The sequence below is a fragment of the Silurus aristotelis genome (genome assembly GCF_946808225.1).
Source record: "Silurus aristotelis genome assembly, chromosome: 12".
NCBI lineage: Eukaryota > Metazoa > Chordata > Actinopteri > Siluriformes > Siluridae > Silurus > Silurus aristotelis.
In genome coordinates, this window is record NC_139585.1 from 14,585,815 (window position 1) to 14,601,557 (window position 15,743).

At 33.9% G+C, this 15,743-nt stretch overlaps 1 protein-coding gene across 2 annotated transcripts in view; it reads right to left on the minus strand.

Annotated features, from left to right (window-relative positions):
- The window catches only part of cyth1b (cytohesin 1b), a 52,403-nt gene extending 37,220 nt beyond the window's left edge, over positions 1-15,183 (minus strand). The window contains exon 1 of one of the 2 annotated variants that reach the window (XM_083555920.1): positions 15,029-15,183. In XM_083555920.1, coding sequence (XP_083412046.1) covers positions 15,029-15,047 — 19 coding nt within the window. In that variant the 5' untranslated portion in view covers positions 15,048-15,183. Of the gene's footprint in view, positions 1-5,317; positions 5,944-15,028 lie in introns of those variants that run through there. The other variant, XM_083555918.1, reaches the window with a different exon arrangement.
- Between the last annotated feature and the right edge of the window lie 560 nt (positions 15,184-15,743).

Here is a 15,743-nt window from a genome sequence, read left to right on the forward strand (position 1 = left end):
TTCATTCTAATGACAACACCAACTTGTGTGTAACATACAGGCCGAACTGAAAATGGCAATTGAAGATCTGACATATTGCTGAATTGCATTCTGGACCTTATAGTCCAATGTTTGCTTTCTCCACTACATTGGACTTCTTTTCATTACAAGATAATGAACATCACTGAAAAATTATTTTGAGAAAACAAACCTTTACTGTTATCTAGGGCTGCAACTAACGATTATTTTGATAATCGATTAGTCAGACGAATATTTTTTGTTTTTAAACTGATAAAAAAAAAATATATATATATATATATATATATATATATATATATATATATATATATATATTTATCCCTAATTCAGGGAATGAATGTATAAAAGTGTACTTAAAAAATGCAAAAGCCATATGGTGAGTTTAATTGTCTTTAATTATGTAATTTTACAGCTTATAGTGGCTCCTTGTTGAGGAGTTAATGAGGGATTTTCCTTTAAACAAATTCCCCATGCTGAGTTGTTTCTTTCTGTAAAAAAACAACAAAAAAACAACAACATTTAAGTCTGCAAGGTGAAGCAATTTGTGTAAATCAACATTTATATTGTATTTTGCAGATGACAAGCTGACAACCATGCTTAAAATAATCAATAGAAAATAATACATTATTCTTTTGACAATTTTTGTTTAAAAAGATACACAGACGTTTTGTTCATTTGTGAATATATAAGTACCTAGAATATCTAATTAATATAATCTTGTATAATAATTAAATTATATATGCATAAATTATATACACAAACAAAGCAACAGTAAATCACATTTGAAAACAGAAGTTCACTGTTGTACTCAAATGCTATAAAAAGAGAATGAAATGGAGAAACGCAGCAAGAGAACAGACTTGATTAAAAAAAATAATAAATGTATGCATTGGGGTACAAATGCATAATGATCTGCTGAAAACCGCAAGAGTGACTAAAGGTGTAATCATTTACTGATGTTGTTATTTGCTGTTTTTTGGTTTAGTGTTTGTTCGCACCAATTTAATTGAATCCATCATGTCGCAAACGAGGCACGACAGAACAGATCCAGTGCGACTGTCCCAAAGTTGACAAACAAACTCTTTACACAATAGCACTTAATTAAACTATTTTCACATGATGAGGATTATACAGTTTTTACTTACCGTGCTGATGTTTCGCTTTCATCCGTGACACCACTGTGTGTTCTTTTCGTGTGCTCATGCATTACTGTGGTACTACCATTGCAATTGTAACACCATTGTAAACTGTAAGAACACTCTCCCTACAGGAACTTTTTACAAGAAAAACAGAAATACAACACTGAATAACAGAAGAGTACCAGAATTACTAAGCACATCACCAATCTTTCAAAACAAACATGGTAATCGGGTTTTATGGTGGCTTCTTTAAAGGCATTCATTTGGGACACAGAAAGCAAAAGACTCTAAAACCTAACAACACCAAGCTGTAACCGTTTGGGATTTGCTGACCATTGCTAATCATTAAATTTTCTAGTGAGTAAATATAAAATAACTCGACACAGTGCAAAATATACAGCTGATATTACAAAGCTAAATTTAGCAAAGGTTGCATAAATCCAGAAATGTCTGATACTGACAAAAATATGTTGTGATTTTAAAATTTTATCAGACAAAATCTACTGTACCTTTATTAAATATAATACAAAGAATACAAACACAGAGGTAGAGGTCTTTCTGAGAGTGCGATGTTTCACAAAAAGAACAACGGGTCAGCAGAGCAGACACACAACAGTAATCAAAGAAGAAGAAAAAATATATAATAAATGTAATAGTGGCATTTGGCATTTTCTAGCTCTTTCCACAGAATGTAACTCCCTCACATGTACACGTTACTCAGCAGGCCACCACACAGGCGTCACAGGAGATCCATTATGACTAGTCAGCCACAAGAAAACTGTGGCTTGCATTCAAACCATGTGTCCCTTCAGTCACTTGTGTTATACTTGTGATTTTACTTTTGGGCTAACAGTTAAGAGTGCTAGTGGCAACTCAAAGCATATAACATTTATTTCTCCATTACACCACTTTTAAAGAGCCTTGAGCATCCACTTATTAATCTCGACTTGGCAAGACTTAGCATGCAATTAGTATTCAGTGTGTTTGTGTACTACAGAAAAGAAAAATAAAGCTGTTTTTCTTTTTTTGTCACCAGAGCTTTAAAACTAATGTACAAAACTGTACACTATAATCATTCCTAAGTTCTCTGGTGAACAATAGTCCATATTCTTACAGTACACATAGAGATAATAAAGGAAAACAAGGAGAGTGGGTGTAAAGAGGAAGACATGACTGTGCTGTAGCATACAATTAGCATGCTGAGGAAAGACAACAGCACCCTCCATCACAAAAAATAAACACAGAGAGTTTAGGGGGAAATAATGCACACTTGACATGACTTGAGCAATCTACCAAACCTCATGACTTTTTTTGCATAAATAAAGCAAAAAATAAATAAAAAATTAAAAGAATAATTTCCTCTGATCAAAAAAAAAAAAAAAAAAAAAAAAAGGTAGTTCAAAATACTGTATATACTGTTTTGGTAAATAAACATCACTGAGGGTCCATACAAGGGCAAAATTCATATTTAAGTGAATACTGAATAAGAGACAAGCCACAGTCTCAAGGGGGCGTGTAGGTGTCTCAAACACACACACACACACACACACACACACACACACACACACACACACACACATTTATTATCATACAACCACACACTGGTCAATGCTCCTATTATCTTAAACCTCTCTTTCAAATGTTTCTCTCTTCTCTCTCTATTTCTCTCATATACACACACACACACACACACACACACACACACAAATGGATAACAAGATGATTATAACTCTCATCCCCCCTTTTAGAACTCATCATCATTAGTATTAGCGATTCCTAGCTCTAAGTGCCCACTGTCTCTTCTGAATCACAAGCAGCTTGTGTGTGTGTGTGTGTGTGTGTGTGTGTGTGTGTGTGTGTGTGTGTGTGTAAAAGGGAAAGTGAGGGAAAGAGAGCGTGTGTGTGTAACCTCTCCAGACCTTTTCATCCTACACCTCTCCTGCTGTCTGCTTCTCTGTTCTTTATTATTGTCATGTTACTCAGTTCTTTTTTCTTACGTGTGTTGTTTCCTGATGTTACACCATTCTTCTCATTTTATATATATATATATATATATATATATATATATATATATATATATATATATATATATATATATATATATATACACATGACCAGATGATATGCACACCATATGAAACTGAAATCCTATATGAGCTTGGTCTAGAAATTTTCCCATTTTAAGCTGCAACTACCTATAATTTTCATGCCATGGTATGATATGAAGATGGTTTGAAAGTTAGCCAGTTGAGTGCTAAGAGAGACCCACAGAGCAGGTGGTTACCATGTGCATCATGCAGCCCTCATTTGGTATGGATATGATTTACAAATGCCACCCACAATTGCTGACTCAATTCTATGATGACCAATATAGCAGCCATATGTAAAGTCTGGGTTACTTCAAGAGTCACAGTAGATCACAGTAGAGAGTACCGGTACCTTCAGTAGAATCTAGCACTTTAATTCCCAGGGCCCTTGATGGCGAATAAATCCAGCTTACACATAAGCAATGGTCATCAGTAACCTTCATTTGTACCAGCTATGTATTTAACCTTAATTTTAAATGATTAAGTCTTCACCTACATCTCCATGCAAAATAACTATATTAATCAATACTATAATTAATCAATAACACTGCTTATGCTGCTTTTTGACAGTAATTTCCTGACTATAAACGTCATCCTGCCTAATCTAAATCTATAGTCACAAGTTGCTTGTAAATTACAGTAACCGATCATATGACTTAGTATGCAACAATAAAACAATTCTTTCCTGTTCCTTGAAATAAATGCAGCAGTAAGCAGAACCCAGGGGAAAAAAACGAGAATGAAAACTTCCAGCAACGCAGGAAAAGGTTCCTCTCTTTATATAGATAAACTAAACAAGCTTAGTCATTAGTTTCAACAAATCATATGACAAGCAATAGTTTATTGCATGCAGAGGCCAATGCATAAAATATTCTGAATGTTCTCATATTACATTTGTAATGATATACTGTAAAACAAGGCTAAGTGTCATACTCAAGGGTCATAAAATTCATTTACAAAAGTGCTTCTAATATTGTGCCAGTGGAACATTTACGAGAGATAAAAGCATATTCAGAGGTGTCCAAATGCCTGCTATCATTCATTGCAAATTGGTGAAAGTGTGATGATAAATGCAGTGTGTGTTTAAGATGTAGATGGAATGTGGACTACTGATATTAAATAGACAACCATGGTACTAAAGCTTTACAGGTATATTATATTATATATTAGGTTTTATATAATAATGACCAAGAAAGGGTAACAGGACCATTAGTGAAGCCAGAAATTAAATTGCTAATCTAAAGATCTATTCTAATATGTGCTTATTTCACTTGAGATGGATATATTTTATATCTAGGTTTATGTTCCTGAAAATGCAGCTGTTCCTGAATAAGTTGCTTATTGCCACAAAAAACATCAGTTAATCAATTAATCAGTAATGACCTAATCCTGATCAGCATTGCATTGGATACAGAGTCAATCCTGGTATCCTAACCCCCTTAACCATTACCACACAAGAAGATTTTTGGTGTGTAACATTACTACAGCGTTCATCAAATTAAGTGTGTTGCTGACCATTTCATCACACTGAAATCCATGATGCATTCCCATTACCAGAGAAGTGTCTCCAACATATTGTACAAGTAAACAGTAGTAAACATCTTATAATGTGAATCTAGTGTTTCTCATGAATCTTACAGCTTTCCAATCAACATAATCTAGACCAAACCATAATCCAGATCACATACCACACATCTTAACTCAAATGCATACAATTAAAAAAATAAATACAGCAGTATAAAATGTTATATATTTTTTTCTTCAGCTCATGTCAGCTTAGGTAATATCACTAATCTTCAAAGCACTGATTTGATATACTACTGTACATGAACATTAAATCTTTTCTTACATACATAAAATCTCTCAAAATCTCCATCACCACGGTAACAACATTAGGCTGATCTAACAATCTAACATTACAAAGAGAGTGATTCAGATGTGGAGCTCCATGGACCATCATTTTCTCAATTTGAAATGTTTATTATCTTAAGCAGTCTAACAAAAACAACAATGAACAAAAACAAAAAAGACAGATCACAAATAAACATTCAGCTACACCGAGCGCAGACCCACCTGCTGGTGCAGCTGGGCACACAGTAGGACACAGGAACGCCTGGAAGCTGGAAGCACAAAGTTCGCTCACCGTCCCCATCTCACTTTTGAGCAATCTGACTTAATACAAACCAAGATCTCACTTTATTGAGCACAGCAGTAAATTTCGCGGAAAGAATAATCCGTGGAAAGACAGCCAGCAGAAAGTGAAAGATAGTTTGCTTCCCCTTTTAGTCCTTGTAGCAGAAGAGGGAACTTGCACAGATTTGTATATTCCTTGAATATATATAAATTAGTGATTTCAAATAAAAGTACACTCAAATTGCGTGAGGCTCGGCACAAAGCACCCACACACCGATGTGTGCTGTCAGTCAGTCTCTCACTCAGTCTGTCTGAGTCTCCTTGTGCCTTCTCTCCTCCCACTCATTAAATCCATTCTTCGCTTTCTTCTAATCACTGACACTATAGCTTTCCCCCCAATTGTTGAGCTTCTCCTGCAGTGAATCAGTCTTCAACCCTCTACTTTATGAGTTTATATTTGTACTGTGGGCTTTTGTTGCCTCCCCACACTTGCACTGAAATAATTTTGGAGCCAGTAGGTTTTAATACACATACGCATGAACACATTAACACTTCACACCTCACCTCTTCACTTACACCCACACATTGCACAGAGGCCACTTTAGACAGCATGTAACATCATCATCATTCTGAGCATCTAAGTAATGCTTGGGTGTATATCAGTGTATATATAAATGTGTGCATGTGCGTGTGTGTGCATGTGTGTGTATGAGAAAGAGAGAGAGAGAGAGAGAGAGAGAGAGAGAGAGAGAGAGAGAGAGAGAGAGAGAGAGAGTGTAAGTGAGTGTATTAGATGGGATTAATTATAGCATAAATATATCTTTACATAGTGCGTGCCCAGAACCTCCAGCTGTTTGTGCTTGTCATAAAGAAACAAACAAAATAACACTATCCTGTTAAAAACAGTTTTTGTTTTATTCTCTCTATCTTCTCTCTGTTGTGTCGAAGTGTGTGAAGTACATAAATCTTCTTCAATTCAATAACAAAAGATAATATAGTTGAGTGAAAATTGGCTCACAACTTCACCATACAAAATATTTCGGTTTTCTAATGATACAAATTCCAAAGCAAAATAGTTTAACTTGGAAATGACATTTAATACAATATCTAGTACAATGCGCTTCAATTTGTCCACATTTTGTTATGTTACAGCGTTATTCCAAAATAGATTACATTCATTGTTTTTCTCAAAATTCTACTAAAAATTCCCATAATGACAACATAAAACAAGTCTGTTTGAAATCTTTGCAAATTAAAATAAAATAAATATCAAACAAAAAAAAATCACATGTACATAAATATTCACAGCCTTTGCTCTATACTTTTTTTGAAGCACCTTCGGCACCAATTACAAGTCTTTTAGAGTATGATGCTACAAGCTTGTCACACATATTTATGGGCATTCATCTTCGCAGATCCTCTTCATCTCCATCAGGTTGGATGGGGAGCATCGGTGCACAGCCATTTTCAAATCTCTCCAAGGCTGTTCATTCGGGTTCGAGTCTGGGCTCTGTCTGGCCTCTCAAGGACATTCACAGAGTCGTCTTATAGCCACTCCTTTGTTATCTTGACTGTGTGCTTATGGTCTTTGTCCTGTTGGAAAATAAACTGTCACGCCAGTCTGAGGTCCAGAGTGTTCTGGAGCAAGTTTTTTGTAAAGGATGTCTCCGTACATTGCTGCATTCATCTTTCACTTGATCCTGACTAGTCTTCCAGTTCCTGATGCTAAAAACATCCCCACAGCATGATGCTGGTCTGGTTTTCTCCAGACATGACGCTAGAGAATTTTGTTTCTCAGGATCTGAGAGTCCATCAGGTGCCTTTTGGAAAAATCCAGGTGGGCTGTCATGCCTTTTACTGTGGAGTGGCTTCCGTCTGTTAACTGTGGGGCCTTATATAGACAGGTGTGCCTTCCCAAATCGTGTTCAATCAACTGAATTTACCACAGGTGGACTCCAATCAAGTTGTAGAAACATCTCAAGGATAATTAGTGGAAACAGGATGCACCTGAGCTCAATTTTAAGTGTCATGGCAAAGCCTGTGAATACTTATGTACGTGATTTTTTTTTATTTTTATAAATTTCCAAATATTTCAAGTAAACGTTCACATCGTCATTATGGGGTAACAATTAATTCAGTCCATTTTGGAATAAAGCTGTAACATAAAATGTGGAAAAGGTGAAGCTCTGTGAATTCTTTTCAGATGCACTGTAGATTTGAAGACTTTGTGATCATAATGCACTACCAGTTTCTGCAAATCTCTATGCATAATCTTAGAAGAATTCTTCTGTCTATTCTCTAACCCCTTTATTTTGCATTGGCAGGAAAAAAAACCCTCTGTGTAGTCTTCCAGGTTTATTACAGTACAGGTTAAGTTGGTTTAAACATAATCACCGGTCTAGCACTAAACTGTTTCAAGTGTGCAGCTATTTTTATAGGGATTGTCTGATTTATGAAGGTCAGCAACTTTGTCATCCCTATGATGAATAAGAAAATTTAGCCTCTGTGTCACTTCATATGCCCAAGTGAATCAGAAAGCAATGCATTAAAGCTTAGAATTTCCTAAACAATGTGAAAATGGAACCATGCTTTAGTTAAAATTTTCATAAAGGTATTTTTATGGGAGACAAATAAATATGATGTGGTTTTGCTAAAACAAAACAAAAAAAAAAACGATTTTATCTATAGAGCTGAGCCCAAACCCTTTCACTATGATAATGCTTCTGTGCACAAAGGACAGTCTTGCAGAAATTGATGTTTAAAAACTTTTGTAGCCTAAACAAAGCTCTCAAATTGACACAGGTCACAATTATTTATTTTTTTCTTTAAATAAGTTTAATAAAATTAAGTAAAAAGTTAGGGTTCATTGTTAGCAAAGTATTATGCTAATTTGCCATTATTTTAAAATCTGGAGTTGACTTTAAGAATGACAACTAGAGTTTAATACAATTTAAAGTTGCGTACAATTTTTTGTTTATTCCTCATTTAAAGACTATGTTTTGCAAAAGATTATTAGTCTAAGCTTGAAACCTGCAGTGTCTAGTTAGGAAACTCTGAAGTTGATATTTGATATCATTCAGGAAAATCCACCCAGAACTTTCCAAATCCCTCCTAAACTTTCCTTTTATTATGTCCTATTACTCATGCACTGGTTCACTCCCTTCCTTCTCTTATTACAAACCTATCACAACATCCATGTCTAATTATTTCTAAATAATATTTTTACAATATGTTTCTAGTAATAATAATTATTATCATATAAGGTTAAAATAACCCAAATTAAATGGACCCACCAACACTCTCACAGTCAATCACTAGTGCATTTTAGTGATGTCAAAGCCGTGGCTGCATTGTACACATTGTACACTGTATACTGTGTATGCAAAACTGCCATTGTAGCTGTTTAGTGCTTCAAACAGCTCTGAATAAAACAGTGTCAGCATAGTCTGTGATTCTGACGGTTCCTCAGCCTTCAGTATATCACCCTTGTTCACAATTTGCCTCAATTACTGAATGAGAGACTTTTAATTAGTTTGTTGTATTCGTACCTGTGAACATTTCTAAAGAAAATGGTAAGTTAACAAACTGGCATATAAACAAACTAGTAATATAATTTGGACACTGCAATCCTGACAGCTTTATTATTGCAATCCAAGGAAGCTGTTACAGATGCATCCCACAGTGCTGCACATTTGTCCTGCAAGCTTTATATATGAGACATTCATGCCCACATAAAAGTTTACATTTCTTACTTTCAATATTTTGTAACACACTGTAAATTTCAGTTAATGGATCTGCACTCAGTTCTATCTCTAACTAATGTTGATAATCAACATAAAAATTTTGTCATCAACGAGAAATTCAAAGAGAAATACAGTATCAGGATTTAAAAATAAATACAGCATCACTGCTGAGCAACCAAAGGGCCAATAAAACTCAGTCAGCATCTGCCTGTTAGTGTTATATTTAGTTTTGCTTTCTTCTTAATATGCTTTATGAAAGCGCAAAACCATGAAATAAGGATTTGTTGGAGCAAAAAATTAAACATATGTTTATATAAAAAACATGTGTTCAATAAATAAGCAGATGTTAAAAGGTTAAAAGCCATGCTAAATATGTTCATCTCAAACAGATAAGTATATATATATATATATATATATATATATATATATATATATATATATATATCAGAACAGGAATGTGAAAGTGTTATAAATAAATAAAAAAATCAATGTCAACTACTTGTAAACATGAGAACTCAAATCAGCCTGCTCTACAGCATAAAAATAAACTTTTTATAGCTAATAGTTTAAATAAAATAGATCTATCTAAAAACAAAAAACTGAACTTATGTTGTCAGATTTAATGGTAATTACATACACAGAAGGAAGTTGGCCATTGTAATATGTGATAAGCTCTGATTTGTGTTTTTAGTGCAACATGATATTTGAAATTGTATTTTATTTTTTTCACCTTTTCCTTTAACTGATTAGGGTGTTATTTGTGCTGCTTTTTGTTTCCTTCTGTGCTTGTACTGTTGACAGCCTGAGATATTATATATCAATTTGCTTAATGATCCATTTTTATTATTTTTTTCTGAATAGTTCATGGCTAGTCAGTTGCATGGACTGTATATTCTAAAACCTATGAGCTGTGTAGCTTATACATAGGATTGTCCCCTTTGTCAAGCACAATATGTGGTCTGTGAGTTTATTTCTATATGTTGTCTTTATTCCATCAACAGAAGCCTACTGAAAGCTGCTCTTGGCATGTCTGATATACTAATGCAGTGTGCCAGTGGTTATTTCTTTCAAAGAACTAATAGCAGTGCAAGCATTCAGCATTAAAGTTATTTTGTTAACATCTGCACACACACTTTAAAATACAGCTATTTCTTAGTATGATGGTTGCTACTATTGCAATGAAGGAAAAAAACATCTAGGGTTGCATTACTATTGGCTTGCAGTTTTATATCTGATGTAGCATTATCATTTTATCTATTCTCACAGCAGGGAGGAACAGCAGCCAGACAACCTCTCCCCTAATAGAGCATACAAAATAAAGACATTCCAACAAAATGTCAGTTTTTTATTCACTGCAAAACCTTCCAATTACATGTACAGAACAGAGGATGATTTTCTCTCACTTCCCCCTGTCACTCTAATACTGCTCATGAAATTATAGGTACTTGTATGTACAGTGTTTATTTTTTATGAGAGGCTTGTAGAATGCATTTCCTGTCTCATTTATGCTTTACCAACCCCTGATTCACCACTAGAGGTCATCATCTCATCATACTCCATTTGGTACCATAGTTACACTGTTGTTATTTAGCACTTGTTTAATATTCTGCAAGTACCATACAATCCGCTTCATCCCACACTATACACTATATATTAATACTATGACAAGTTTTCCATTTGTTCTAAACCCAACAAGCCTAAAATAAAAAGTGTAGCTCAGTGGATAATATTTTAGACATTTGACCAGAAGTTCACCACTAAGCTGCCCCTACTTGGCCTTTAACCAGGTAACTGCTCAGCTGTATAATGAGATAAATGTAAGTTATTCTGGATAAGAGCATCTGCTAAATGCTGTAGATGTAACATTTAAATAATACTTGGATTATCCATCGAATTTATGCCACTGGATAAAACATTTTTTTTTTACTTTTCTTACCCATTGGCTGTGGATGAATATATAGCAGGAGTGTGGAAATATTAATTCCATGTGTTTCTTAATTTATATAATATTTCATTATTAACCTACAGGTAAATGGGTTTTATGTCGTAAAAACATTCGTGTAGGTGGATTGGCTTACCTAAAATGTCCCTAGGTGCAAGTATTTGTGCACACATTTACATGCTAATTATGTTGAAAACAACTGACAATCATTATATAAGTACCACTCATTCACCATACTGAGATTATATATATATATATATATATATATATATATATATATATATATATATATATATATATATATATATATATATATATATATATATCAGTAACATAGTAAGAGGCTGTTCATTTCACGCCCTAGGTGTGAAATGAACCTAGGGCGTGAATTAATACTACTGTTAACTACTATTAATTAATACTACTGTGTGCAATATTACCTGCAATACGTGCAATACCACCTGTGTGCAATACAACCTGCAATACGTACTTTCCCTCATCTGTATTTATATATTGTGTTGTGTATGTCTTATTCGTCTATTCTTTTATATATTTGCATTTATTTTAATTTTTTTTCATGCTGCTGTAACAAAGAAATTTCTCCACTGTGGGACGAATAAAGGTTTATCTTATCTTATATATTGTACAGACACTGCACTGCATGAATAAACTCTTGAGAATTTATATTCCTGATTTTTATTATATATATATATATATATATATATATATATATATATATATATATATATATATATATATATATATATATATATATAAATAAATGAACGTTATAAATGAGCGCAATACAGCATTATATATATATATATATATATATATATATATATATATATATATATATATATATATATATATATATATATATATATATATAATGCTGTATTGCGCTCATTTATAACGTGAATATATAAATAAATGATAAATAAATGAACGTTATAAATGAGCGCAATACAGCATTATATATATATATATATATATATATATATATATATATATATATATATATATATATATATATATATATATATATATATATATATATATATATATATATAATGCTGTATTGCGCTCATTTATAACGTTCATTTATTAATTGTGTGTTATTGCTTGTGGCTGTAAGCATGATCCATTACATATTCCATTGTCAGTTTGCCTGACAATACCAGTGGCTTATCTGATCGTCATTGGGATCTTTTTTTGTCTTCTATCTCTTGATGTTTACTTTAAACTCTAGTTTACAAGTCACTCAAGTTATAACATCAAAGTCTTTCCTTTTGATGAAATCATCTGCTATTTGGGTCTTGCTGATGTCATGTGAATAATTTCCACACTATGTGCTTGATCTACTTTCTCACTGTATTTCTATGCAATTAGTTCCCCTGCACTTTGGAGTAGATCGCCCTCTACTGAAATCTTAATGCAAGTGCAAGAGTTGTCAGTGAATCCACAGTTAACTTAAAAAAAAAATGCATCTGAAAACACATTTAATATACACACTGGCTAAAAAAAACTTTGTTAAATGTACTATAGTCGCTTGTGTTTATGAATGAGCTAGAGAGAAAGCTTCTGCAACAATGCAGATAAGTTCGTTTCATAGACCAAAAGAGAAGAAGCAAAACCACCAAATGCTGCACTTAATCACTTCAGCTGTCCCTGTAAATCTTCTAACCAATCTTTTAAATAATGAAATCAGAGAAAACTCACTTAAACGGATACTGCTGTGCACAAGCATGAGCAGGAGGAGTTAAGGGATATGAAAGATGAGGTGAAATAAGGACAGGCTCAGAGGTTTGCTGTGCACTCTGGCTTCTTCCTGGACATGACACATTGCCACGTCTGCAGCTGCAACTGTGGCAGTGCTGAGAGCCCACAGTCACCTGTGTCCGCATATTTATAATTACTCCTTAAAACTGTGGGCATCCTAAATAATAATTGTTTTCTTTTAACAGCCATGTTCAGCTAAAGGAAATATTAATAGTGTAATCCATTTTTCATGGCTCTTCATACCAACAAAGCAAGAAAAGCAATCATTCTGCATCCCTATGATACTATATCTCTGTAACCACAAAATTGCAGTGCACAAGGATCAGATTTACCAAAGAACAACAAAATAATCTAACCTAATCTAATCTTTGTGGTCCTCTCTTATGATAACACAATGGCAAATGAATTCACGATCTTTTTTCTGAATCTACCTTAATATCTGTAAGTCATATATTTATTTACAGTTATAGTTTGCCATCTATACATTTAAGTGCTGTGCAATGTGACCTAAAATATTTCATACTTCATTCAATACACATCCTCATAATAGAATATTAAAAATGCATAAAGGTTACAAAAAAGCAAGTGAACATTTCTAAACATTCTCATTTCGTTTATACAAAATGTTTTACTGTTTGAAAAAATATATTCAGAAAACTTTCCTGCATGTGGCCAAATGTATAAGATGCTCATAAACAAGAAAAAAGCAGCAGTCACTAAGTTGTGAAATATGACTATAAAACACAGTGCACATTGGTGTCAGGTGTTGTTGGCATGTGCGAATTGGAAGCGGGTGGAGTACTTCTGAGTTCCTGTCGTTGATGCGTTTTTTTCATACTTCCTGTCTATCTGCCTCGCACTATAACCAAATCTTTTGTTCGGCGTATCTTATTGAAATTACCAAATAAATATAGCCATCACTCTAACACCAATACCCAACACAAGGTCTCCACATTATATACAATATTTTTACAATCACAAACACACACTGTGGTGGTGCTGTGTCTTAGTTAAGAATTCAGACAGGAAATCCTGTTAAACTGTTTATGCTCGTCTGACGCTTCATGAAGCACCACATAATACAAAGACACAGGTCAGACTAAACAATATCTGCAAATCAAGATCCAATACTGATTTGCCTTCTTTTTTTTGATCAGACGTATGTAAACCATTGTCCAAACTCTGCTTTTTTTGTATGTTGACACATAAATCCTAAAAAAAAAAATGTAAAAGGACTAAAAGAACTAAAAATATATACTCAGAAAGCGAAGACAAAGTTCTCTGCTCTAGACTGCATGTTAAAATGTATGTAAATGTCACAATCTCACAAGACACAGACAGCCAAATCACTGAAATAAAGAAAGGCACAAAAACGTTGCGGTTATATTGCTCAGTCGAGCAGCGACGAAGTTAAAATGCACAATGTTAAAATCACTTAATAAAAGAGATACATGTCTGTGACTCTACTGACAGTTACAAATCACAATACTGTTCACACTGTTTATGAACCATTTTGTTATCAATCTACATCCTCAGAAAGGGTTAGTGAAGGAAAGGATAGTAAGATGTACATTTCTTTGTTTTTCTTGTTGTACCTTCAAATGTGAATACTTTGATGTTTTTTGCATGTAGTGTACTCCTTAAGAAAAGGCACATATTTGCTCTGAAAAGCCATTTATGTAACTTAAATAATTTCAATACAGTTGATCCAACTTTTCAGAAGAAATATATAAATCAAAATGCAAATCATCTCCAAAAGGAAAGGTACAGTAAAGTACTTATGTATCTGAACGCTCATAATAGATAGTGTTTATATTTTAGCTGGCAATAAACACTTATCTGTTTATATACGTAATATATATATATATATATATATATATATATATATATATATATATATATATATATATATATATATATATATTTTTTTTTTTATTATTATTTTTTTTTTTTACAACAAACAGAGATTAAAGTATATTAAAGGAAAAGTTGGCTTTAAACTACTACACAAAGTGTCAAGCTACAGAGCACATTTAAGAATTACTGTACACTAACTGCTGGGATTTGAAACTACAGACTGTTCATGCTGTGCATAATACCGGTTCAAACTACATTACACTTTCATAACTGCTTGTTTAGGAGCATAAGGCTGAAATGTTACGCCTCAGAAGTATCGCAATTTACCGTAAATGTCAGTCTCCATCGTCCCGTTTTATTTCTCGGTGTATCGAATGGTTATTTCGCTTTATTTAGCCCCCCGTGTTCTGAACATGGGCTTCTGTACCGATTTACTCCCTCACCGCCTCCATCCCACCCGCAACCACGTGGCCGCGCACGTCCACTCAGCCTGCTGCGTGTGCACGCGCGCCTCCACAAAAGGAAACGCTGCTCAGTGCCAAGTGTTGAGTGATCTATCAGACATCCGTCTCTAAATTATGTGATGGGGTTGGAACGATTTATTGATTACATTTATTCATTGAGTCCGTGTACAAAAGCACACACGAACGCAGGACATCCTGTTAACTGTTGATTATAGTTCTCCAGCAGGGGGCGCACCTAAAGCAATACGATGTGAAATATGTGTAAGAGTGCCATCTAGTGGTCAAATCAGGATTCAGTTGTGATCTGAAGGATTTTACGACCAGAAAAGTATTTTAGGGCTGAAAAAAAGCAAGTTTATGGGTGATTTGAGACAAAGGAAGAAATTAGCTTTTTAACTCCACTTCTTGCGTCAGCCACGGGGTGTCACTCCACACTTAAATTTGGTTTACGTGTCTGTATTTGCATTTGGAAGTAGAAAGAAAAAAGAACTACCAAGAATGAAAATCAAAGAAATACCAGGCTCAATGCCTAGATGGGTTCATATCAGTGCTTTTTCTGAGGGGTTAAAAAAAAAACT